Source organism: Bacillus rossius, assembly GCF_032445375.1.
Source record: "Bacillus rossius redtenbacheri isolate Brsri chromosome 4 unlocalized genomic scaffold, Brsri_v3 Brsri_v3_scf4_1, whole genome shotgun sequence".
Lineage (NCBI taxonomy): Eukaryota > Metazoa > Arthropoda > Insecta > Phasmatodea > Bacillidae > Bacillus > Bacillus rossius.
The window spans coordinates 19,192,186-19,219,542 of record NW_026962010.1 but is presented as its reverse complement, the minus strand read 5'-3'; the positions used below and the strand labels follow the sequence as shown (position 1 = coordinate 19,219,542).

At 40.4% G+C, this 27,357-nt stretch overlaps 1 protein-coding gene across 1 annotated transcript in view; it reads right to left on the bottom strand.

The window, feature by feature from the left end:
* The window catches only part of LOC134541733 (uncharacterized), a 108,173-nt gene that overhangs the window by 33,171 nt on the left and 47,645 nt on the right, over window positions 1-27,357 (bottom strand). The window contains exons 2-6 of the mRNA XM_063385381.1: window positions 17,131-17,396; window positions 12,723-12,940; window positions 6,394-6,603; window positions 5,940-6,348; window positions 1,164-1,409 (exon numbers count right to left, since the gene is read on the bottom strand). Coding sequence (XP_063241451.1) covers window positions 1,164-1,409; window positions 5,940-6,348; window positions 6,394-6,603; window positions 12,723-12,940; window positions 17,131-17,391 — 1,344 coding nt within the window. The 5' untranslated portion in view covers window positions 17,392-17,396. The remainder of the gene's footprint in view (window positions 1-1,163; window positions 1,410-5,939; window positions 6,349-6,393; window positions 6,604-12,722; window positions 12,941-17,130; window positions 17,397-27,357) is intronic.

The following is a 27,357-nucleotide window of genomic DNA, read 5'->3' as shown; positions in this document are numbered from 1 at the left end:
AATTAATCTCAAACCCTATTGTGTTGCCCTCTTCCCAAATACTCCCTTACTAGATGCCAGCAAGTCGGATGAAGTCAGGCGCAGGTGGGTCCCTACCGCAGTGACCCGCCTATCCCTGCAGCAAGGCAGGGTTCAACCTGAGCCGCACGCCGCCATGTGTTTTTTTTCCTAACCTAACATAAAGCTATGAGTGTGCGGGAGAGGTCTGGATAGGGAAGACTCTAAGTGCGTCTCAGGCCGAAGCCTATACGCTCTAATCATACACGTGAAGCCCGCCCAAAGGAACGGGGTCCGACAAGTTTTCTGCACCATCCGCAACCTATTAGCGTCAGAAATCTTTTCACAGCAATGTTTCATTATTATTCGGCCTTAAAATTTTACTCCCATCGTGCCCAAAGAAGTTTCATTTCAAAAAATATACTTCTTAGGAAAACAACATTTACTCACTTTGCTTCTTTTGTTTAAAAATGGTTACACATGACATTTTCATCAAAATATCTTAAATGTTACCTCGTGCAGAGTCTAAAATTGTTACGTAGTGAAAACTGTTATTAAAATTGGCAATTCCCGCCCACCTGGACTTGTGCACCTTCACCACCACCCCCCGAGAGGGTTTATGTACCCTCCAGTAGAACAGTAACCCGAGAACACTCCCGGGAACAAGAAGGCCCTGGTTGCACCCAGGCTGTGGAGTAATTAAAAAAAATTGGTTGTCTGTAAAGTCGGTTTACGGACTATAGTTTAACGCGACAACGTCATAACAAAACATTGATGAAATGATTGCATACTTTTATGAATAAAATTTGATCATTTTTACTATAATAATAAAAGAATAAATACTTGAAATTATACTTAGATTTTTAAAATTCAAGAATAATTAACCTTTATTGCCGAAATTCTTGTTGTAATTAGCAATGAAAACCACATTTTTCAACTTCACTTTATAAACAGTCGACGAAACAGTTCACGTGTAGAAGACTTGTAATTAATTTTAAAAACTGGCGTTTAGCTATAAAGTTTAAATATAATTATGAACAAGTTTTCATATAAATAAACTATAATCAAATATCCAACATAACCTATTATTACTGCACTCGCCGACAGATACTACTTTTTTTAATAATAAAAGAGTAAATACTACAGGCTGAGGAGCAGCGAGCTACCTGCTTCTCGTAGTCGACGCGGTAGTTGAGGAGCACGGCGGCCGCCCCCAGCAGTCCCAGGGCCGCGGCGGCGGGGGCGCCCACCAGGGGCGGGTGTGCTACCAGGTAGTACGAGGAGAAGGCGTACAGGCACGGCACCCACACCAGGCAGCCCCAGCAGATGTAGTAGCCGGCGCGGTCCAGCGTCATGTCCAGCGTGCCGAAGTAGCCCGCCTCCCACCAGAAGAACTTGGCGATGTACACGGACTGTGCAGTTCACAGTCTCCCAGAGCACAACCCACTGCAACACTGCAGCAGCTGCGTTCCCACCACCTTGCCATAGTTTGCATTTTTAAAACTGTTCAGACAAATCATCAAACAATATCTTTCGAAAAGTTTTATACATATTTTTTAGTATATCGGCATTTATTTATGTCTAATGAATAGTACCATATTTCTGCCACTATTGTTCTGTCAATGGTATTTGTAAACAACACGTGATTGCCAGTGTTTGTAAAGAAACAAAAAAATTCGTTTTGCAAATAACTGTTGGGGAACGGGCACCGCTGGTATAAATCTTTAGAACGGTCTAGTTTGAGTCAAGTAACATAACAGCGACTTTAACGGACTCCAGTGTGTAACTACCGAAATGTTATTCTAGATTATTTCACATCAATGACTTCACATGATGTAATATTTGCTTTATGACACAGCTTTTGACTTCAACAAACTTTAAAAGCTAGTTACTATGCCATAAAATTAAATTGTTTATCTTTACTGCACACCGTGGCTGATAATGTTTAAAGTCAAAATAGCTTGGATAAACTCCCATTCATAGCTAGATAATTACCAAATTTACAAAGAGTACCTGGGGTTCATAATCTATGAGGCATCACTTCCATGCTTTTAGAGTCCTAATTCTAGGCTCAACTTTATTCATAAGCATGTTTTTTTTTTTAAATATTTTATTGAGCTCAACAATGTTCCCACTTTCATGCTGTTACAATAATTAGAGGATGAATTAAAAACTGAATTTAACCTAGACTTGTTAAGGAAAACGCCACTCATATCCATGCCTAATCCCGGAATTTTAAACCCTGAACCCCTCGCACCAAAGTTGGCACTTCAATCAAATGCACTACGGGGGTCAGCCTTATGAGAAAACCATGTGGAGTAAAATAAAGTTAATTTAATCTTGGTGGGTTTTATCGTCTGGACCATACGTACATTATCTTGGACACCAGATTTACCTTTAACAGAAACCATGGGTCATTATAACCAATAACAACAATACTGTAGTTGATCCTCAGGTATCGGAAGTAACCAGGGTCCTCTGTGACTGTGATAGACAATGTGTCGTGATCATGTGGCGATGGTCAAGGGTTTGATTCCGGAACACCGGAATGACCCAAGTTTATGAGCACCATATGGTTTTCCACATGGTGCCGCCGTGCCGACTATAATATTGGAAGTCCCGTCACCTTAAGTCTCTGTGCGTAATTGTGTTACGCAAAACCCTACGAAAACCAATTTGAAAGTAAGCAAACTGCAAAATCATAATGAAATATACAGAGAGTGCAAGGATTTCACTCTTCCATTCAATTGGTGAGATATAGGACCAAACTGTAATAAAAAAAAGAACAAATTCCCCAACTTCCAATAAGAAGATCTTGAAGCAGGTTAGTGGCCAATAAGCGCACTTTCACTCCCTCCTTGCCACCTTTCGATGGGCCACATCCCATAATCAATGGCATCAATTGTCCTCTGGGAGATACAGCATCGCAGCTGGGCCCCAGAGCCCACTGGCAGAAGCAGCCTATCTTGCAGTCATGTTCGAGAGTATGTCATAGTTCATGACAGCTTAATTATAAGAAATGGCACTGAGGCAGGAGATAACAGCACCTACAGTTCAATAAGGTTAACACCACAGTCGTCACCACATCTGCCAATCTGCAACACTCCCACACCAAGACCTAGCCAGAGAGAGAGGCGGCGCGAAAATATGCCACATCCTGTTATCCCTCTATTATAATCAACCAAGATACTGGTTAATGATAGCTAGCGATATCTCCTTCACTTCTACTGGAACACCTTTTTATCACAGGCAAGGAAACTAAAGTACCATTTTCTCTTAACATAGGAGTTGATTTCTGTGCTTTGTTATCTCTGGTAATTTTTGAGGCATTGCAAGTCAAAACATGCATATTTTGCTACAAATTATGCAACAATTTCTTTAGTGGGCAATTAACTATTCCGATCATTTGTGTCGATTTCCTCCAGTGTTATGAGCCATTGTTAGAAATCTGCAAACAATATTTGTCGATAGTACCACATATCTTGTTGCCTGCTCCAATAAAGACTACATGTGCTAACTATTCTGAAAGCTTGGAGGTAAGGGGGATGATATACATTTGTATTTGTTTGATCTAAATCTTTATATAAGGTGAGATTTTGGCATTGGTTTAGCATCGTTTACAATGATGTAAAAATCTACAAGATAATCATAATCAAAATGATCAAAAACCAGTCTCATTCAATGTTTTTTTCTTAAAAGAAAAGTTTTTGTAGTGTTTTATATGTATTAATATAAACGTAAATTGGAGAATGAATGATAAAGGAGAAGAGGCGTAGTTTGCCCCTTCAATTTTACATGTAGGAGTAGGGTGGCCACTCCCCCACCCCATACCCTGTTGGCATGGCTCTGTACATGTGACTTCAATAGCATCACACCATTTCCTCACTCGCTCCACTCATGATGACCTTCACAAAAATAGCAATCTCAAACTCCACAACCTGTCAAACATACTACTGTTCATCGAAGTCATGTTGGATCTTAGCCAAGAGGAGATGAGGCCATGTATGGAACACTTTTTGCTCAATGCTAGTACAATCCTCAACTAATTCCACACAAACATAACTTGTTCCTGAAACTTATACATAACTGACCTTGTTCAAGCCTCTAACCAAATCTCTCTCGATCCATCAGGTGTCTGCAAAACCGCAATATCAAAATCTTTCAGGCTCTATTAAAATCAGTTCTTGTCTTTTCCTTGGCATTACTTGCGCACACCTTCCAGATGTTCATTGACGAAGTACTAAGAGGCCTTGAATATTGTGTGTCTTATCTCTAAGACATCTTGACATCATCTAGCAATAAAATAGGTACAGCACAAAACAGATCTCAAGTAGCTCTTTAAGTATATCGATATGAATTAATCCTTATAAGCCCATTTAAGTGCGTATTGAGAAACCAACTGTCATTTTCTAGGTGCACAATTTCTCTGCAGATGAAACCAATTCTGTTTCAGATATGATGGACGTAATGATAACCTATATAAAGCCAGCAACTTCAAAGCGATATTGCCAGTCCCCAGGAATTCTGTTTTTGGAGTTTTTAACCTAATACTACAAATTTGCAAGCTGTTGTAAATGGACTTCTAAAAGGTAGAGTGAAAGTCAATAAGCTAATAATCCGACAGTGACCAGTCGTTTGAGTATGGAAAACCAATATTGCCCAAGCTGTCCAACTAACCCATCCTATTACAACTGCTCGATTGTAAATAATGGCAGACGTATCATATTTTGCAGAGGAGCAATCGTTTAATAGGGCATTAATGATTCTCTAAAAATATTCTGCCGAGTTTAACAAAAATATGGTGCCTGTTATTTAAAACTGCTCTCTATCACTTTGTCACCAACATCCACCATCTGGCTTACTTAGGCATCAATGCATCTGTCATGCTAAACACCCAATGATTTGTGAGTTCACCTATCAATTCAGACTGCCAGAACTGAGCACATGTCTGCCAAACATGTCAGCACTTCAAAATGTGTTAGCATGTCTTCTCACTCATTAAATCCTTTGTGCCATATTCGTCCCATTCCGACGATGTCCATACCTTCCAATGCATGTGTGACCATCATAACTGCTTCATTTGGAGGCTTTAGGCAGTTCCAGAAGGAAATGTCAAAGACAAAACAAGATTACTTTACACCATCTGGATTGCACTCTTTGATACTCCACTACAGATTCCTTCCAACGAAGAGAAATAGTTAAAGTTCTCTCTTTTCAGCGACGTCAGTAACTTGGTTAGAACGAAACATGATCGTAACTCGTGACAGTTGATTGCACATTGTAAGATTTTGTTACTCGCTCGGTAGGGTCAGTAAGTACCTCTCACTCATATACTTGACGATTATATATAAAATTTCCCCATCAAGTGTTAGTGAAGAAGCTACAACATCTTTCCATTTCTGTCGCTCCTCCACATTAAGGTGACACATTTAAGAAGAACTCGAGCCATTGGTAAACATTATCTACCGGGTGTGCACAGTACGTGTATTTGGAGGAAGAGAAGATGACGTCATATCAGCATATCGTTTATCGCTTACCCGTATTAAAGTCAGGGCCGGTGCAAGGTAAATTGGCGCCCTAGGCGAAAAACCTTAGCCCCCCCCCCCCGGCCCCTCCAGCTCGCCGGACACCCAAAAAAATTTTTCCTTGCCTCAAAATACATCACGTAAGCCTAAGATTTTGTCAACAATCAATAAACAGGTCACCATGGACTTTAAATAATTACTTATATCAATATAAACATTCCAAACTGTTACAAAAATCCATTTTCATCTAGTTTCAATAATCGTTAAACATATTATATCAGCCCCCAGCTACTTGGCGCCCTAGGCGGTTGCCTAGTTCGCCTATATGGACGCGCCGGCCCTGATTCAAGTGGAAAGAGCGAAGCAGTCAGAAGGGGAGTGCAGTAGTCGTGACCGGCAGACGCAGCGTGCGCGCACCTGCAGCAGCATGTTGACGAGCGCGGCGGCGCTGAAGCCGTGGCGCTGCACGCCCGCCAGGTAGAAGGCGAGCACCAGCAGCTGCCAGCCCATCATGCCCACCCGGCAGTTGGTCAGCTGCTTCACGTCCACGCCGAGCAGGCGCGGGTGCAGCTCCAGGCCCGTGAAGAACCTGCGGCGAGGAGCGAGGAGACACTGAAGCCGTGGCGCTGCACGCCCGCCAGGTAGAAGGCGAGCACCAGCAGCTGCCAGCCCATCATGCCCACCCGGCAGTTGGTCAGCTGCTTCACGTCCACGCCGAGCAGGCGCGGGTGCAGCTCCAGACCCGTGAAGAACCTGTGGCGAGGAGCGAGGAGACACTGAAGCCGTGGCGCTGCACGCCCGCCAGGTAGAAGGCGAGCACCAGCAGCTGCCAGCCCATCATGCCCACCCGGCAGTTGGTCAGCTGCTTCACGTCCACGCCGAGCAGGCGCGGGTGCAGCTCCAGGCCCGTGAAGAACCTGCGGCGAGGGGCGAGGGGACACTGAAGCCGTGGCGCTGCACGCCCGCCAGGTAGAAGGCGAGCACCAGCAGCTGCCAGCCCATCATGCCCACCCGGCAGTTGGTCAGCTGCTTCACGTCCACGCCGAGCAGGCGCGGGTGCAGCTCCAGGCCCGTGAAGAACCTGCGCCGAGGAGCGAGGGGACACTGGATCCGTGGCCCTGCGCTGCGATCCTGGCCCCACCAGCTTACAGCAAGCTTGCTATGTCATCAGTAGGGACCGGAAATATTCGCGGGTTCAACGACCTGCAGGATGAACTCCATACTTCTACATACACTCGGTCAAATGCCACCCACTCATCGGCTGCTGTCTTGTGAGACATCCCAACGTAGCAGCCTGTGATTCGATGAAGCTTTGGTCGGGTGGTTTCTCATTGGCCCAGAGTCATTCAGGTGAGTTGTAAGCCAATATCAGAGGCAGCACTGAGGTATAACTATTTGTATTTTAGCCTATCGCGAAATGAATTCGCGAATTTTTCCTGTCTCTAGTCATCAGGGATGGTCTCCCTGCATCACCCCATTAGAATTCTGGGATGGGTTCAATCTTTACTAAGAGCTGCTATTATAGTAAAATGTTTTACGTATTATTTTTTCATAGATCAAATATAGATCCAAGGAAAGGAACTGATCGATTCAATCAGTATATTGATTGCAGATTTTTTAAAATATATTTTGGAATTTTTCCAGAATTTATAGCTAAATAAATATAGATCTACAAGATGGCGAGCAAATGTCAAGACGGTGGGCGTCCTGGCATTAAATAATTACTGCACTCTAGCGGGTGAAAATTAAAATAACATGGCGGTAGTGCCCTCTAGCAGACGAAAACAATATGGAGGGCGTGCCGTCATACTAGCTGGCAATATACTGTAGGGCCGCGACGTCTTGGCGGGTGGACTCCCTAGAGCTCAGCGACCTTGTAATCGACACGTCCCGCCTTGCCTGCTCCGCTGATAGCAACGGCCTGGAAGTCTCCATGCCGTTCCGAAAACATTGGTCGAGAACAATCTCACGTACGGTGCAACACAGCGCAGATCTTAATGATACAAAGATGCGATAATGCTTTACGGTAATTTATTATTTACAGGTAGTGCACTAATTGCTCGACTGGGCAGCTTAGTTAAACATAGTTAAACATAGCTATACAATACTTTTAAGTTAAGAACTAAATTTGTAATTGAGGGTTGCTGCAGGAAACACAATTAATTAAGACTTGCAGGTAACTCCCTCGCTAATGCTTTCTTTTCCATTTGGTTTGGCTGAAACGTGAAGACGATCGACATGACACTTTCACGCACGTCAAGAACCTTAACACTTTTATGCACTCGGGTTGGTATTTTTTCCATAACAGCACTCTGAAAGAACCATTTTAGTCATTTCGAGGGGGCCGAAAACCATATTTATGACAAACCATCCTCGGGTATTTTATAAAACATTGACCCATAGATAAACGTATATTCTTTTCATGTACAATCCTACATACTGACAAAACGTTTAGTACTTTGACTCAGAAAATAACACGAATGAATGCTATTATAACATTATTTAGCAGCCAGTAGAGATTTAAAATTGATGAATGACAGCAGTGTGAAATAATGTTAACATTAAAAACACGATAATAGTAACAATGTTTCGCAACAATAGTATTAAAACAGAAAAAATAACACAGTCATAACACAATAGTAACATCTAAATATATATAACTCAAAGGTGACTGACTGACATAGTGATCTATCAACGCACAGCCCAAACCACTGGACGGATCGGGATGAAATTTGGCATGCAGGTATATGTTATGACGTAGGCATCCGCTAAGAAAGGATTTTGATTAATTCTACCCCCAAGGGGATAAAATACCACTCACTGACTCACTCATCACGAGATCTCTAAAACTATACACTCGATTGACTTGAAGTTTAGCATAGTTACTCATTTTGTGATATAGACGCTCACTAAGAACGGATTCTGCGGAAATCCGATCCCAAGGGGAGTTTCGGGGGCGTAATATATCAAAATTTCCAGTTTTTGGTAGGAAATCACCATGGCAACGGCTGTTGCTTTGTTGATGCTTCATTCGTCTCTATGGCAACGACTATGTCATTGTTAGTGCAGTCCTCATCACCGTTGAAATTTTGGCGGGTACTTTAAATATCAAAAATTGCCATTTTTTTTCAAGTATATATATTTTACAGACTTGAAACTTCACAGTAATGTACCTTATGTTACGCAGGATGACATTTTCCGAAAATTAGATGCCATGGGTGGTTAAAACCAGGCAACAAAGTTTGGCCGTTTAGAGAATCTGAAATAAACAGTGTTGCATAGCAGCGTGTATATGAATCTCACAATGGGACAGCAAGAACAGATTCATCACTACTGTCAGTAGTTGCGTCACTATGTTCAGATGCACTGTCATCGCTGTCATTACACATATTTATAATAAAACCTTCCAATACATCCTCCATGGCACAGTCCTTTTCCCAATACTCGTCCTCTTTACTGACCACGTGTTAACAGTAACCTTCCCAGTCGGTGCTTGTGATGGAATCTAAGGTGGTTTGCGACTGCAACGCTTGCAACGAAAGTTCACCAGATGTATTGTTCTCACGAATTAAACGCTTCATTTTGGCCCTCGCGAGCCCAATAGCATTTAATTCACAATTATAGGGAGGCAGACGAATTACACGATGACCATGTAGCTCAGCTAACCTGTCTACTCTGAAACGTTTTTCTCTCGGTCGATGTTTTTCAACAATTTCTGTAAGTGTTGTTTTCCGCATTTTATTGTCACATTTCATACCTTTTCTCTTAAACCAAGCTATCATTGCACATTTACTTTCGTACTTTGATGGCGGTTTGTCTTCCTGCTTGCAATGGTATGGAGCATTATCCATAACCAAGACTGAAGCGGGTGGAAAATTTGGAATCACTTTTTCCGTAATCCATTTTTCAAAGTTTCCAGAGTTCATCTGGCCGTGGTAGTCTCCTGTCGTTGTGCCTGCTTTATAAACAAGAGAGGCTCCGGGAAGGAAGCCCTGCCTAGAACCAATGCGTACAACTATCAGTCTATGCGCTGCATTTCCTGTTGCCATTACACCTTCAACGTCACATTTCTTTTGCCAACATTTCTGAAAGGTTAAATTAGTGTCAATCCAGGATTCATCCATGTAAAATATCTTCTTCCCAGCCTCCCTGCACTGTTTCATCTGAGTCAGGTACCGTGATCGCCAAGCAACAACGTCAGATCTTTCGAGAAGAAGCATTCGCTTATATTGGCTTCTTCTCCACAAAAAACATATTTCTTTGAGTATTTTACGCAGCGATGTCTTTCCCCAACTCCATCCGATTTTTTCTTTCAAAACTGGCGGTAGTTTCCTTGTTGTGGGAAATCGTTTTTTCACTGCATAAAATTCGTGGATAGTGTCTCTGATCACTCTTCTATCAAAGTCATCAACTGACAAAAAACGTTTCCCAGTTTTTTTTGCCTGAAATGAATAATTAAACATGAGAGGCTGTTTTACGGTCAAATAAAGGAGTGTTATATATATGTATATATAAATTGTAAATAAATAATATATTAATGTAATATACATTAATATATATCATAAAATCATATATATCATAAAATATATACCCAATGCAATATATAATGTATATGCATGTATAATGTATGTAATGTAATATAATATCATGTAATATAATGCAATATAATGTGTAGCAATATCGGCTACACTTGTAGCTAACAAATATTCTAACAAGCGGTGCAGAAAGTCTGGAAAATTGCCAAATGCAAAACAAACAAACCGCGGGTGAAATTACGGGGAATGCGTTGAAAAACTTATAATGTAAGTATTATTATTTAAAGTTATAATTACCTTTTTGCCTGGTGTTGTTTGTTTGTTATTTGGCGTCTCTCTGTTGTGTTTTCGGATAAGCGAAACTGATCTTTGGCTTATAGGCCTACCTGTGTATCGCGCAGCTCTTTCTGTTGCTTTTGCAAGAGGTACTAGCAGACATTTGCTGGCAGCTTCTTCATCACAACACTGGATTACACTACTTATAATTCCCCTCTCCCCACTATGTATTACTTTATTGTATCTTGAATGTCCTGTGTCGGTCTCCATTGTTCACTTCAGACTGAGAGCGTGGCGCCTGATGTTTTTGCTATGAACCGCATAGCGGCTGATGTGCGCGCGCAGCTGCTTCCCCTCTCATTTACTCTTCCCCGCTCCATCGCAAAACGACACGCCAAGACGTCGCGGCCCTACAGTATCTACCTTGGCATTGGTGGTGGCAGGTCAGGGTATCGGTGGTTTCCATGGATGAAGAATCCTTTGCCATTTTTTTTTTTATCTCGCTAGGGTCACTCCGAAGACTCCTTGACGTAACTCAGATTAAATACTATTTTACTAAAATGATATTAAATAATCTTTTATTTTTAATTTTTTCCTTAATTTTTTACAATAGTACTTACAAATTTTTAAGATGACGGCCGTGACATAATCCATAATGGTTGAATGTTATTTATTAAAAATTTTATTAATTAATCTTTCTTTTTTTTCTTTTGAATTTCTAACATAAAAAAACATTTCAAATATGGCAGTCATAATGAAAAATGCAACGTTTCTAGAACCCACGTTGGTGGGTAACATAAGCAATTTTTAATATTTAAAAAAAATTGTAATTAAGAATTTTTAATTTTTTTTACATAGTAAAAGTTTACTCTCCACAGGAATCTAATCAAAGACTGGAATGGATTGCGTAACTAAATATTTGAAGTAATCAATTATTTTGTATATTTTTTGGAATTATCTCAGAATTCTTTGGTAAAAAAAAATAATTTTAAGATTATGGTCAATGTCAAAGTTATGATCTAGGTGGCTTGTAGATGCGGACTTTAGGCCGCTTTGCGGGATTTCGGTTCTTTAAAAAGAAAAATTCTTTTTAGGCATTCCAGATTTCGAATTTTTTTAATTTTTGAGGAATAAAACGGGAAGTTTTCTCTCAAAAACGGGAATTCGTCCTTAAAAATAAGGAAATTTCTATGAATTTTGAGTAATTTTTAAGGAATTTTTAGAAAATTTGAGTCTAAGATGGTTTAATCCGTACAATTGTCAATCCGCCACCACCACCAAAATGTAGTCCAATAAGAAATATATTGCGTCCACAGCACCTTTTTTCCTCTACTGATAAACTAATATTATCGACAACACAACGACGACAACGCCGAAGAACACAGTATGTTTTCTATGACAAAAAAGTGCTAAGTACTGATGCGACGTCTATTTGGGCCTGATGACGGAAACAGAGACGCCAGTTCCCAAAACCTCGAAACCGTTTCGTCATAGGAAACCTGTGTTCTTTGGTACTTGTTCATCCTGTTCATCGTTGAACATATCTGTTTGACATCAGCTGATGTAGGCTTGTTTTCTGTGGGTTTATTATTTTTTAAATTCAATTATTTATTTCCACTTATGAAATTTTTTTCATTGCAAATAGTACAATGACAAGTGTCCAAGAAATTTTATTATATCAATACATTTCAAGAGTACGAAGATTTGCAAATGTTGCTATAAGAATATGTACAGGCTGTTTTATGCCTAAAAATTACTCTGAAAACACGCATTTTATCAATTTTTTAATTTTAAAAACTTAATCCGGAAACAAAACTACTTATCGGCCCTCGTCTCTAGCGAGTTCTTAAAACGCTTCCGTAAACAGATCCTACTCAGTGAATGTTTCCCGTGGCTGGAGTGACCTGTAGATAGGAACCTGAAAAATTCGCAGGTTCAATGACCTCCAGGATGAACACCATAGTTCTACGTACACTCGGTAAAATGCCACCCACTCATTGGATGCTGTCTTGTGAGACGTCCCATCGTAGCAGCCTGTGATTCGATACTAAAGCTTTGGTTGGGCGTTTCTCATTGGCCCAGAGTCATCCAGGTGAGTTGTGAGCCAATAGCACTGAGGTATAACAAGAGACCTGAAAAATTCGCGGGTTCATTTCGTGTTATGTTAAAATTCAAATAATTATACCTTAGTGCTGCTTCTGCCATTGGTCCACTGTTAATCTGGAGGACTGAGGGCCAATTAGAGACCCTCACTCATTGAAGTGTCGAATCACAGGCCACCCAGTCGAGACGACTCACAAGTCAGCAGCCAATGAACAGTTGGCATTTGCCCGAGTGTGTAGAGGATATTGGAGGTCATTGAACCCGCGAATTGTTTCCCGGTGTGTACCTGTAGAGCGGCGGCCCGGCGGGGGGCGTGTCCCCGGGACGAGGGGGCCTGCGCGACCCCGCCAGGTACAGCCACGCGCACAACAGCAGCGCGCTCGTGTTCAGGCTCGCCAGCAGCTGCGGCATGGCGGCGTGCAGCTCAAGGGACAGCGCCGGCCGCCAGCTCTGCAGCGCGAAGAACAGGCCGAGGCTGGCCCAGTAGTACAGCACGCCGTTAGCCTGCCGCAAGCCCCACGCAGCGCTGCAGTCGCGGCCCTGCCCGTGGCCCCCACGAGGGTGGGGCTGGGTGGACCCCTCTAGGCCCGGGCCCAGCCACGTTTATTCTTCAATGTTTAACCATCATACATTCTTTACAAACTAGAAAAAAAAACCATAATGGATATTTCGACGCGATGACGTCTTAAAAATCGATGAACGCTGGCTGCACGGCACGAAAATGCATGACTCATTGTCACGTTCCGCCTGAGCCGAGAGTGCAAGAACCGTGCAAGAACCATGCGAGAAAATTTTCTATAATATCAAACAGGTCAGGGGCGGGCTTTTAAACTAATTGTTCGTGATTATATTTGCAAAAACTGTAAATAATATTTGAAAATTTAAAAGTATGCAATTTTTCATCAATGTTTTCTTATGACGTTATCACGTAAAATTATCGTCCGTAAACCTACTTTACAGACAACCCCTTTTTTTAATAATTAAAGCTTAGTATGGACTTATAAAATAGTAACCATAAGTATACCCTGTATTGAGGTTAAGTAACATTGTAGAAAAAAGTGTAGGTGAGAAATAACCATGCAATTATAATGTAGCACGTGACTGTAAAATTTGTTGGTGAGGGGGTAGGGTAACCCGTCTCCAATCCTGGGTCCAGGGCCCGTAATCGAATGTGGGGGCCATGGTACAACATCACTTCCACAAACCAATGTCCCAGCTATACATTTTAACAGCATCGACTGTAAGCGTTGTAGAGTGTCGGTACACGGTCAAGAGTAACTCAAGCAGTTTCAGATAAGCGCATGCGTGAGTTCTGCGTTCTTGTTTTCTTTCTTGCAGCGCCAACATCTCAAAATTACGACTCCCGAGCGTAAAGCGTTTCTTCGTGTTCCGCGAATGTTTCATTTCAATTCAAGGTGCGTTTAGTTTCAAGTTTAATCGTCGAAGTTCCTGACCGTTGGATTCGTCGTAATGGTCGAGACGACAGAGCTGGTTTTCGCTGGCCTCCACCTTCACCTGACATAACGTCATGAGATTATTTTTTTTCCTTTGGGGCTTTATAAAAGACCGTGTCTATCGTTACGCCGTTGTCTAGTGATTTGCCAGAGTTGAGTCACAGAACTGAAGAGCCTGTTGCTTTCACAACTCCGGAAGTATAAGCCAATGCGTGGGAAGAATTGGACTTTAGGTTGGATGTGTGCCGTATAATTAAAGGGGCACATATTGAACATTTGCAAGAAAAACTAGGTTAGCTTACCTTCAATTCAATGCATGATTTGTTGTAAATAGTCTAAATTGAACTGTCATAATATACCATTGAATTTGGGACATTATTTTGTGGACAACCTGTACTATGGTGTTTAAAAGCTGTTCTATATAAAGAAAAAATAGAGATGAGCGTTGTTCTTCTTGAAATATATCATTACAAAAATTTACCCGTGGAACGTAACCCTCTAGAACAGTGGTTCCCAAACTTTTTCAGCTGATGACCCACCTTTCCTTATTGGAATACCTCCACGGTCCATCGGTCCATGGTAGAGTAAAAAACCTTATTTGTATCGGATCCCTTCCTTATGTATATATAATTTACCACCAAATATTGCATATATATAATTTTAACAGTTTATAATTTCTATACAGCTTTCGCAGTATGGTATCTGGGCTGACTGTAGTTTATGTTCTCCTCCTGTTTTTGGTTGAAATTTATTCATTAGTAGACTGGTTTTCTGCTCTGGTTCAGTTTTGAGTACTTTTAAGTGATTCAAGCAAGTACTTAACATGTGCTGGGATTATGATTTCACAGACGTTTAACGTGTAATGAGATGGTGGGCTAGTGGCACGCTGTAGGTATGTCTAGAGCGAACATCTGGGGTCAATGTTCATCAGCAGGCTTCGGTAGGCGTGCCTCGATCGAGCAGCCTCTGCCTCTAGCCTTGAGAACTTTCTAAAACCTTAGTGTTTAACGAGTTTTTATTTAGGTACTTTGACTAGTCGTAAGTGAATAATTTTAACTTCACATGTGATAGAAGTTATTTTCTACATGAGGCAGGGAGAAAATATAAAGTTGCTTCTATGCCTGATGTAGGTGCCGATCACATGCCCCTTAGCACATGAGTGACGAACACTTGGTGTGTGTGTGTGTGTGTTATATCTTTAACTAAATGTTCCTTAAGATAATTATGTTTGTTTTAGGAAATAACGATAACAATTTTGGGCAGAGAGTTCTTTGAAAATAATACTAAATTTGGTAGTCGGTTAGGACTAAGAGATAATTAAATAAAACATGTAAAGTCTATTGCAGGTAGGTTTTTTGTTGTCTAGTGTGTAAAATGTTAGTATCAGAAAGGCTGTGTGTGTGGAACTGGTAATTAATTAGCATACACTTGAAGAACATTAATATGTCTACAATGAAGTATTTAGACTCTTGCAACGAGGGAATGTGGCACAGTATTACAAGATAAAAATTAATATTATGAGATTTCTAAGATTAAATGAATAGAAATTAGTGTTTTTCATCTATAATTAATTCATCGATTTAATTATTAGTGATGCGTGGTGAAAAGTTAAGTAATACTGGATACACCAGATTTGACAGAATATGATAATGGAGTAGCCATGGACTTCAGAACAATATAGAATAATGTGAAACTATCAAGACTGTAGTAAATAAATCTCTGACAAAAAACATTTGGAAATGACACGATAAAATAAATAATACTGTTCATGATATTGAATCTTTTAGCTACGATGTTGATGAATTTCATTATGTTATCTTTGAGGCTGGTGATAGTTATGAGATTCGGAGATTCTCTGATTATTAATAAAAATTTGTACAGAAGATTGAAGCAGCGTAAGAGACATATTGCACATCAAGAGATAATCTGAATTGATTGGTCGGCAGGCTAAGACTACTTCTTGGTCTGGAAAAAAGCTGAAAATGTATCATTATAGAAAATTGCACTAGGAAATGCGATGTTTGTAGAATACAAATTATAATTTAGTTGATATGATGTATATTTTTTATAAAACGTGTTTTAAATATTAGAGGTTGGGAACTTGGACCTAGCTGTCACAATGTTTTTTGTTTTTTGCATGACTCTGGGCGGGTGGTGGGTGACCTTGTTGCAGACCAGTGGCAGAGACTGACTCGATAGAACATGTGTACCATCACAGGGTTGGGAACTTGAACCCAGCTGTTCTTATGTTTGGTGTTGAAATCCTTGGGAGGTTGGTGGCTAACCTTGTAGCAGACAAGTGGCAGAGCCTGGCTCTATAGAACATGTGTACCATCATAGGGTTGGGGAACTTGAACCCAGCTGTTCTTATGTTTGGTCGTTGAAATCCCTGGGAGGTTAGTGGCTAACCTTTTAGCAGACAAGTGGCAGAGCCTGGCTCTATAGAACATGTGTACCATCATAGGGTTGGGAACTTGAACCTAGCTGTTCTTATGTTTGGTCGTTGAAATCCCTGGGAGGTTAGTGGCTAACCTTTTAGCAGACAAGTGGCAGAGCCTGGCTCTATAGAATATGTGTACCATCATAGGGTTGGGGAACTTGAACCCAGCTGTTCTTATGTTAGGTCGTTGAAATCCCTGGGAGGTTAGTGGCTAACCTTTTAGCAGACAAGTGGCAGAGCCTGGCTCTATAGAACATGTGTACCATCATAGGTTTGGTAACTTGAACCTAGCTGTTCTTATGTTTGGTCGTTGAAATCCCTGGGAGGTTAGTGGCTAACCTTTTAGCAGACAAGTGGCAGAGCCTGGCTCTATAGAATATGTGTACCATCATAGGGTTGGGGAACTTGAACCCAGCTGTTCTTATGTTTGGTCGTTGAAATCCCTGGGAGGTTAGTGGCTAACCTTTTAGCAGACAAGTGGCAGAGCCTGACTCTATAGAATATGTGTACCATCATAGGGTTGGGGAACTTGAACCCAGCTGTTCTTATGTTAGGTCGTTGAAATCCCTGGGAGGTTAGTGGCTAACCTTTTAGCAGACAAGTGGCAGAGCCTGGCTCTATAGAATATGTGTACCATCATAGGGTTGGGGAACTTGAACCCAGCTGTTCTTATGTTTGGTCGTTGAAATCCCTGGGAGGTCGGTGGCTAACCTTGTAGCAGACAAGTGGCAGAGCCTGGCTCTTGACCTTGCTGCCCCGATGTTTGGTTGTTGGATGGTTGCGGGAGACAGGCGACTGACCTTGTAGCTCGGAGCCTCGCCGTAGGGCGCCGGCGGGCCCTGCGTGCTGGCGGAGGCCAGTCGCAGCCACAGGTAGGCCCACGCCAGGAAGCAGGACACGGTGGTCCACGAGAAGACGCTGCCCAGGAGGCGGCCCGCCCCCAGGGGGCGGCTCGTGGGGCCCTGCCCCCACTGCGCCAGCAGCTGCACTATGCCGGTGAAGAACACCAGCATGCAGGGCGGCGCGACGCGGTAGCGCACGGCATCGTCCCAGCGCGCCATCTCGCCTGCAACACGTGGTAACTAGCTCATACCACAGTGGCTCATTCGAGGCCACGGCTCACCAGGTCGTGTGCACGGCAACTCTGTGATTTCAGTGATAACAATAACACTATATGGCGGATACATGAAGATTAAGAGGTAATGCAAGGCCTTTTAGTGCTTTTAAGAAACTCTAGTGAGTTTTTCGTATTGAAACATAATTCTGAAAAATGCATGTTAACCTTTTTACACTTTAAGATTAGAGCTAAAAGATCTAAATACAGAACTTAACTACTCATCAGCCCCCAGATTGTTCTTAAATGCTTTCTGTCATTATACATCACTCAGTTATCTTCAGCAGTTTTCAGATGCCTTTTTTTTCTGGTGGGAGCCATAACTGCACCACGCACCCTGTGATCCTCTGATCCAGTGATCTACAGAACAGACTCCACAGTTCTCTACATGTCTGTTTTACTGGCAGCTGACTTGCACGAGACAAGACCGGGTTGGCTGTGAACCGTTACTTTTTCCATAGTTTCTGGTTCGTCACTGGCAAAAAAGAATTCCACCATTTGCTGACATGGTTAAAAGATACAAAGTATTTAATTTCAGACATTCACGAAACTATCCTGTGAATCCTTCATGTCTGAATCAATCATTGCACTTTTCGTCACGGTAGAACATCCGACATCTTGGATTCTAATGTCACGTCTACCATCTTGTTTTCGTCAGCTGGAGGTCGTTATCTTGAATTATGACACTACAGCCAACATACTTTTTTCATCTTCTGGAGGTCGCCATCTTGAAGTCTGATGTAATGACAGTCATCATGTTTTAATTTGCTTGTGCCCATCATCTTGAATAACATAATAGCAATTATATTGTTTTTTATGCTGGAGTTCACCCTGTTGGATGAATAAATTTCCGCCATCTTTGTTTACACTGTTTGTTCCTAGAATGTGCCAACATAGCTCTGCCTCCTGCACATAAGGTCGATGTTCCGTTACCTACCAGTGTTGTTATTATCCTTAAGGGCATATTAAATTTAATTTTTTATACAAAACACATTGGAAGTAAGTTGATTTGAATCACAGCAGGGAACTCTAGGTTGGAAAACAAATGCTTTTAACCACACAATCATTGAGAAATTTACCAGAATGAAAGTTAAATCATGTCTATCATAAAAATAACACACATAGTCGGACATGTAAATGGATTTAATATGAATTAATAACTGCAATATCTATTGGAGGCCGTGCCAAAATTTTATTTTTAGTACTTGCTACTATGAGCACTAGTGTCACAAGTTGCAGACATCTTCTTCTAGAGAGAATTGTCGCCATCTTTGTTTTCAGTACTTGCTACTAAAAGTGGTATTGTCACATGATATATACGTAATCTAATAGAGGATGCTGCAACCATATTTGCTTAATTTTCACCGTTAGAGTGCATTAGTATTTATAACCATGGTATCCACCATCTGGTTGACCAATTTAGTCACCACATTGAAGTTTGGTAATTATCAACCTAGGAATTCCGAAAAAGTTCCAAAAATCATTAAAAAAAATCAACCCTTATTCTACCTATTTATTCGATCGGTAAAGTTTGGTCGAATCTTTGGTCGAAGTAAAAAATATTATTTTAAAAAATCTTATTTAATCTAATAAAGGAAAAATCCTAAAATAGGCTTAAATTCCTAATCTATCAGCCTCCAGTAAGAAGCAAATGTCATAAAGGCAGTCTGTTGAAACTCTATAATTATTCACCTAGAAATAATTATTAAAATCGTTAAAAAATTTACTTGTTAATATCTTGATTGACTCGATATATTACCATCCTTGGTTCGATCCTTGATCAGTGCTAAGAATAATTAAAGCTTAAAATGATTATGTAAATTATTTTTCCAATTAACAAAATTCGAAATTGTTAATCATTCACACATGAAAAGTTACTCTATACAAGACTAATGCCCGGCTGAATAACTATGATACTCTATATCACCACACCTACATTGGTGGCTGTATGCTATGTACCTAATGATTACTAGACAACCAACTATAATTATATAGACCTAGTATATTCGAACCATGACGTCTTATTTGTTAACGCTAAGTATGCAATATGTCCAAGTAAAAGCCAATGACAAGCATGTATAACGAGTGGCTCTGAACCACGAGGTTTTCTTTTTCTATACTTGGAATACCTTGCAACCATGTCATGTTCTATGTCATGCATATAGGCTAAGCGAGACCTTTTTCGAACACGGTCATTGCAAAAAATATATATATATGTATTGCCAATTTCAATCAGGCAAGACAAGAGTCTCCCAACCATCGGATTTACCTTATGGAATTTAATATATTACAAGAAAGAATACCAACCAAATACGTATGTTTTATGCTTACTATAGGAACAAGAATCATTGAAAAAAATGCTACAAGACTGTGCCGCGAATCAGTAACCTCTTGGCACAAATTATCGTTTTACCTCATTTTTATTTTTTTTATGATCTGATGGATCCAGCCAATTAAAAATTATTTTCCTTACTGTACACTCCAACTTAAACTTCGTGGGACTGGTTTCCGCCTGTGTTTACCAGTGCTGTGTTTCCCACGTTAATTAAGCATGGCTCATCCTTTTCTCTTCGCTCCTGATCACGGCTTGGATGTAATTCCTTCTCCCTCACCGTGACTCCAGATGAGACTCCTTGGAGTTACCTACTGCTCCTGTCAGCCTCGTCCGAGTCACGAGCTTTCTAAGACGTCGGCTGAAGTCGGCGACTTTCAGTCAGGCATGAAAATCTTGTTCGCCACCGCCAGGACACACTATAGAAGCCAGTTTCGCCAAGTTCCCACCGTGCAAGCTTTCCCCCGTACATCCTTGCCCACTTTATCTTCCGCTGTGCTTCCTAGAACCAGGTGCCCGGAGCATCAGTCCGTTGACTGTCTCCCCGCTGGTGGAACAAAGCCACGCCCCCAAGCGCCCTGCAAGCACCTCTCACGCGCGACCTGTCGGTCATCTGTAGTACTAAGACCAAGTTAGTTCTTTCCCGACTGCAGCCAGAGCCATCGGCTATCAGCCGATCATTAGTCTTAGCTCCCACGCGCGCCATCTGCCGGCAGTCTTGGGAACCATTGGGCGGTGGGTCTCAGGTATATTTTTTGTGGGTCCCTACCACCTAAGGACCAATGGTCAGTCAGAGGCTGCTATCTCTTCCCATCTCCTCGGCATAGCTACACCCCTTCCCCCCTTTCGGCACCAGGGAAGGCACCTTGACTATTCGAGCTCCGGCTGGCTCGCGGCTGTTACCTTCCAGTGCGCGAGCGAGAAAGACACCGACCCTCGCCTCGCGACATGGAATTCGTGGTTTGCACCGAGATAGAGACCGTGGGAATACTGTTTCCATTTATTAATGACGTGGAGAACTATTGGGTTCGTATTGGGATAGCCCAATTAAGTTTTTATTACACAGTTTTATTGATGACTAATATTTACAGTAATAATAAATAATTTTACTCATAAATTCCTAATCACCAATGTTTTTTTTTCCCAAGTCACTCAGTGTCTAGAGTTCTGACACGCCGCACCGCTCACGCAACTCCGCCGCAGCACTCCTAGTGGAACTCCGCTCGGAACTGCCGCGGAGGCCGGCGTCGCGGGTTATATAGTGTGAGCCGTCCTTTCCAGAACCGACGAGCGCAGTTGGGGCCAGTCGCGTCATCCCGCGCCGACCCGACGCCCGGGGTGTCGAGAAAAGCAGCGTCTATTCGCTGCGGCGGCCCGCGGAATTCCCCAGACCGCTCAGCGACAGATGACGGCGCCGAGGCAGGACGATGTGCTTGCAGCGGAGGGGGAAAATGGGTAGCGACGACCCTTGTAATCCGGCCAGGCACACGTGGCATGCCTTATGTCAGTGGACGGCGCGTGACGTCAGTGGCCGTACGGGGCCGCCAGCCAGCTCCGAACCTGGAATTGTGGTCTGATCTCTCGCGGTCGTAACAATACTATTTATTCCCTTTGCTATCTTGTCTTTTCTGTCTTGTATTAAGCAATACCTCCCCGCAGTAGTATTTCAATTCGGTCCCGCGCGTTTGCCATTTTCTTTAGAATAGTAGCAATAGTAGCATTGTCCTCTATCTTGTCTATCGTGTAAGTGGGCCTGGCTTTACAAGTTCTGACGTATTTTTGATCTCTCTCTTCGCATAAATGTACTACTACATACACCATAAACATCATTTAGCACAGTGTTGTGTTGTCTGGCTTTCCTCCCCCCCAAAAAATATTCCTTCCTGCATAAATTACACCTGAGTCCTTTAGGTTACAATGCAAGCATCGATCCGGAACTCATATTAACTTCTGTTACTGTAGTTACATACATAAAGAATTTTTATTTCCAAATCAAATACGAGGGATGTCCGTAAAGTAAGTAACGTTTGGTCATTAAAAAAAAAATCGCGAGAAAAGTTTGTATTGGCAGTTTTAGTTTACCACATATCTACTTCACATTTTTACATAGTCACCACTTAATTACAAGCACTTTTCGTAACGCTGCACCAGTTTCTCTAATCCCACTGCAATGAAGTTCGCCGCCTGCGAATGGAATGGACACCTTGGCCATAGGCATCACGGACTTCGAATACGGTATGCGTGAAGTCTAATTACAGGCGCTTATTTAACATCTACGGAAAACGTTTAAGTGATGTCGTTAGTAGAGTCTAAAAATGATGTTTTTTTATTGTTGTTGTTAATAGCAGAGAGGCTAACATTATAACATAAAAATAAAACATAGGTTTCATACATCCAATACTGTCAACATTATAACATCGTATACATACAAAATTACCTTGGTATACATATATACACCATCCGACTTATAAGTTGGTATTCAAGTCATTGCTGTATTTTGCATAACAAATAGGTTCGTAAGTGTTTCCTGAATATTTTTTAATGTGGACATTCTCTAATGTAAACTGGCAAATTGTTGTATTCCTGGAGACCTTTAGCATAGATTGACTGTTGAGCTGAAGCAGTCCTCCTATATTGCAAATGGAACTTATTGCAATTACGTGCGGCATGAGAATGTACATTTGAATTTTTTCTAACCTTTTGCTTGAATATTTTGGCATGACTCCAATATTAATCTTAAATATAAAAATCATACAATTGTAATAAAGAAATTCACGGACACTTAGCAAACACAATTCCTCTAGCATAACATCAATTTTCTCGTACCGATCTTTCAACAGTATCCTCGCATTGCCCTGTTCTGTAATACTTGCAATCTGGCTTTGTGGCTTTGATCTGCAAAGTGCATGACAGAAGCACAGTAGTTTAGATGAGGTAGTATGATGGAATTATACACTGTTAATTTACTTTGCCCAGTTAACTTATGCTTTAGCCTCGTTATTATGCCCACATTACGAGCTACCTTTTTAATATCATTTTTTAAACGAAAAAGTCGTTATTCTGGATTATTGAATGAAACGTGTTGTCAACAACTACCGCAAAAATGACAAAATTATGATTGCCAACTAGTTTAATTGCCATGCAGCGAAATTCTATTTAGAGGGGTTAAAGTAACTGGTGTAGCGTTACGAAAAGTGCTTGGAACTAAGTGGTGACTATGTGAAAATGTGAAGTAGATATGTAGTAAACTAAAACTGTCACTAAAATATTTTTCTCATGAGTTTATATTTTTAATGACCAAACGGTACTTACTTTACGGATATCCCTCGTACTTAAATTGTAAATTAAATATTCCATCAGCGAGAGTTTATTTTCCATTTTGGAAGAATAATGGCCAAATACTTTTGTCAATAGATTGAGGCCGGTCCCACCGGGAAAACACACCACTCAATGCCAGCTTCAACATTGGTTACCAAGTTTATGCACAAAATTCCAAAGTAAACAAAGATGTGCCCAGATGGGGCCTAACCTGCATGTTAAAAATCTAAATCAAAGGAAAGAATAACCTAATGCGTAGTTCTTTACAAGGTGGCAGGAAAACCATCAACAAGAAAATAAGTAGGTTAACTATAATTATTGTTTTATTATGCTCTTCAAAAAGGCTAAATTTATGGCAATAAATAGATGATTATCATGTTTCTACTTTATCGGTTGTTAGAAAACAACACAAACCGAAATATACTGAATATTATTATAAGCCAACTAGTCAGAAACATTTCTGGCTGTATATCTCCACATAATTAATTTTCCCAAATTACATTAATAAATATCATTTAACTTAACACAGGTGATTGGAGAGATAATGAAAAGAAAACTATTAACTGAAAGAAATATGGCCGCCACAAGAGCATTCAACAACATCTTAAACACTTTAATTGTAAGCAGATAAACATCGCAAGAAATACAAACTAAGGGCAAACAATGCCAAAAAAAAAGTTACAACTACCATTTAAACATTAAGTTCAACAACAACAACATTTAGAATTTTACTGCTAGCCATTACAAATACTTAACTCTCCTAACACCCATTCTAACTCGCTCCCTCTCTCTCTCTCTCTCTCTCTCTCTCTCTCTCTCTCTCTCTCTCAGCGTTTATTATTCCTCCATGGTCGGCTGACGGTCCTGCTGCTCCATAACTAACTGCCCAAAACACGAGTATATATGTTCACCACATTATTAATATATTTAGCATATGCATACTATGCATAATATTTAAATCGTCTACATCGTTGTCTAAGAAGAGTGAGCTAAATACAATAATGAATTGTTTGACCAGCATATGTATACAAAGAAAAATAAATTATTTTTTGGATGGAATAACTGTAAAATCATAATATAAATTCGGACTAAACCCGCGTTCTTGTAATACAACTTCTAACTTAAAGGTGTAAATAAGGTCGTTTCGGAAATATGGGCCAGTTCGAGAAAATATGTAATTGAAATCATTTGGAGCCAAATGTAGTTGAAAACAGTTGGAGCAACTGTAGCCAAATGCAGTTGAAGCAATTGGAGCTATTTTAGCTGGAACCTATCTTAACTTTTCGTATTCTAAGGAACATATCCTAACGATTGTAGCGTCCTTTTTTCCGAATGTGCTTCCAAATGTGCATCTTTTCGTCGAATGAGCGTCTTTTTTTTTGGGAATGTGCTCAAAATGTGTTCTTTTTTGAATGTGCGTCAAAATGTTCACCCGAAAGTGCGTTCTTTTTACGTCAAATATGCTTAAAAATGTGCATCCATATGAATTTCTAATGCGCGTCCATATGTGAGTCATTTTTTGAACGTGCGTCAAAACGTACGTCCTTTTTTAATGTGCTTCTAAATGTGCGTAAAAGTTTTGCCTATTTTTGAATATGCTTAAATATATGCGTCCTTTTTGTTGTTGACTGTGTCCTTTTGTGTGACCATTTTGTTTATGTGTGTCCTTTCTGTTAAATGTGTTACCAATGTGTGTCCGAGATGACGAAAAAAGTGTCTAAACTGTATACCCTAAATACGAGTGCGTGTCTTTTTTAGTTAATAACACGTGTAGTCAAGTCTGCATCATGACTGAATATTTAATGGATCACAACCAGTTGGCATTGTAGCAAGCAGAAATAATTTTTACATGGATACTTCATCCTGTAGTAAGCATAACACATGCTTAGTTAGTTGGTCTATTTGTTTGTAATAGATTGTATCCATATTGTAGGTCTGACAGTTCGGAGACTCTTGTCTTGCCTGATTGAAATATATCATATTTGTTTGAAAAGACTGTGTTCGAAAAAGAAGGCCACGTGTTTCAGATACACTCAGTAGTAAATATTGGTAGGTCCTGCTACAGAGTGTGTAAGGAGATGTCTGAGGAGACGGCCGCCATTTTTTATTGTGTCATCAATCGGACCATTCTGATGTCAAAATCCCTCAAAATTTATAAAAAATAAAATAAAAAAATACATAAAATTCTGGCTTGTACTAGAACTCTATCTTTGTTCAACAATGAGAAGTTCACAAGCTAGCAGAATATATTTATGTATTTTTTTATTTTATTTTTTTTTAATTTTTTTGTTAATTTATTTTTATTTTTTATTTTTTCCTGAAATTTTATTATATCAAAGAAAACTTGTGGCGGTTTTCTCCGTGTGCTACCGTTTATTCTTGTCAATATTATGGTGGTTTTCTCCGTGTGCTCCCGTTTATTCTTGACAGTATTATGGTGGATTTCTCCGTGTGCTCCTGATTATTCTTGACAATATTATGGTAGTTTTCTCCGTGTGCTCCTGATTATCCTTGACAATATTTTGATGGTTTTCTCTGGGTGCTTCTGATTATTCCTGACAAGACATCTGATGGTTTTCTCCGAATGCTTCTGGTTACTGAGGAGGAATTGATCTCTGCATGAAGAATTTTTAACTTAATGAGTCATGACATTTTTTATTCAAGGTTGCATTTAATTATTGAAATTCTGCCAATAAATCAGCACTTGTAATATTTTTATCAGGTGGAAATTTAAAACACAAATATCATTACTCAGTCAAATAATCTCTGAGAAATCTAAGAAGCACTAACAGGATGGACGAACTTCCTTCTCCTTGGAGTCTAGCGAAGCCATCCTTCTTTTGCGATCGTTAGTGAGCATCCCGCATCCCGCATAAAAGAACTAAATATTATTTACCAGCAAGTAACATGTGGCGACATCTGTTGTTGAAAAGCAGAACTACTTGCAACAAGTACCTTTGAATGAGATAAATTAATTCTCGCTGATGAAATAATTAAAAAAATTATATTTAAGTAATATATCTAATTTAAAACTCTTTGTTTGCATCTGGCATTAGTCTCAGTAACTAATATGAATCCTGAAACGGGATTTGTTGCTGTATCAAAACGTCATCACTGTAGATACTGTAGCAAGGTGTTTACCTTGAGAAAGAATGCTAAACGACATGAAAGAAGCGAGTGTAATATGTGTCCTTGTCAAAAACCATTTCATTGCAGTCAGTGTCAGAAATCCTTTGGTAGAAGATATTACTTGGATAGACATTTCAAGACCTGTACAATTAAGATGAATAAAGATAACGAAGACTGGGCTACAACATCGCGGAAGAGAAACGAAGGCGAAAAAGCTAATGCTAAAATTAATGATCTGGATCAAGATAATAATTTAAAATTTAAAACAAACTATGGAAGTTGTAACCACATTAGAAATGAAAAGATATTGACTCCAATATCTAGTCGTCTCCATGAAAATGAGAAAGATGGAGAACCATATGAAGCTTACAAGGTCGAAGACTTTGATGAATCATCTGAAGCGGGCATGATTGAAGATTGTGGTGACACATCTGAGGCTGACATGATTGAGTACTGTACTGAAGCACCTAAAGCAGGCAAGATCGAAGACTGTGATGGTGGTCTGAGACCAAAACGATGGAAACGACGTAATAAAATAAATTATCCTGATCAAGTTTGTGATAATCACTGGCAAGATGACGAAAGTGACCTTGTGGTTGGTGTTAAAACGATAGACACCAGAGATAATAATATTTATTATAAACATGCAAGGATGATGAACGCAGCAGAAGAGATTGATTATACCTCATGGGAAGATCCTAACATATTGGTTGACAGGCTACGACTACTACATGGATCGCTTTGTGCAGGAAACTATTCGAACATTAAAGAAATATCCTTCATACTCAAAGAACTGAGGGAAGCTGGCTACAAACAATAATGGCTTAAATTAAATGTATGTGTATAAACTTGAAGATAAATTAATATATTTTCTTTCCAGATGGAAGCTACCATTTATCGAAATCTGATTTCTAAATAAAACTTATAACTTAAAGGTGTAAAAAACGTTACCACTGCCAGTCAAAATGTATACTAATAAAGTCATGTCAGAAATCATGCCAAGTTCGATAAGAAAAGTAATTGGAATCAGTTGGAACCAATTGAAGATGGAGCTGTTGGAGCAATTGGATCCTTTTGAAGCAATTGGAGCCTTTTGGAGCTGTTGGAGTCATTTGGAGCATTTGGAGCCTTTGG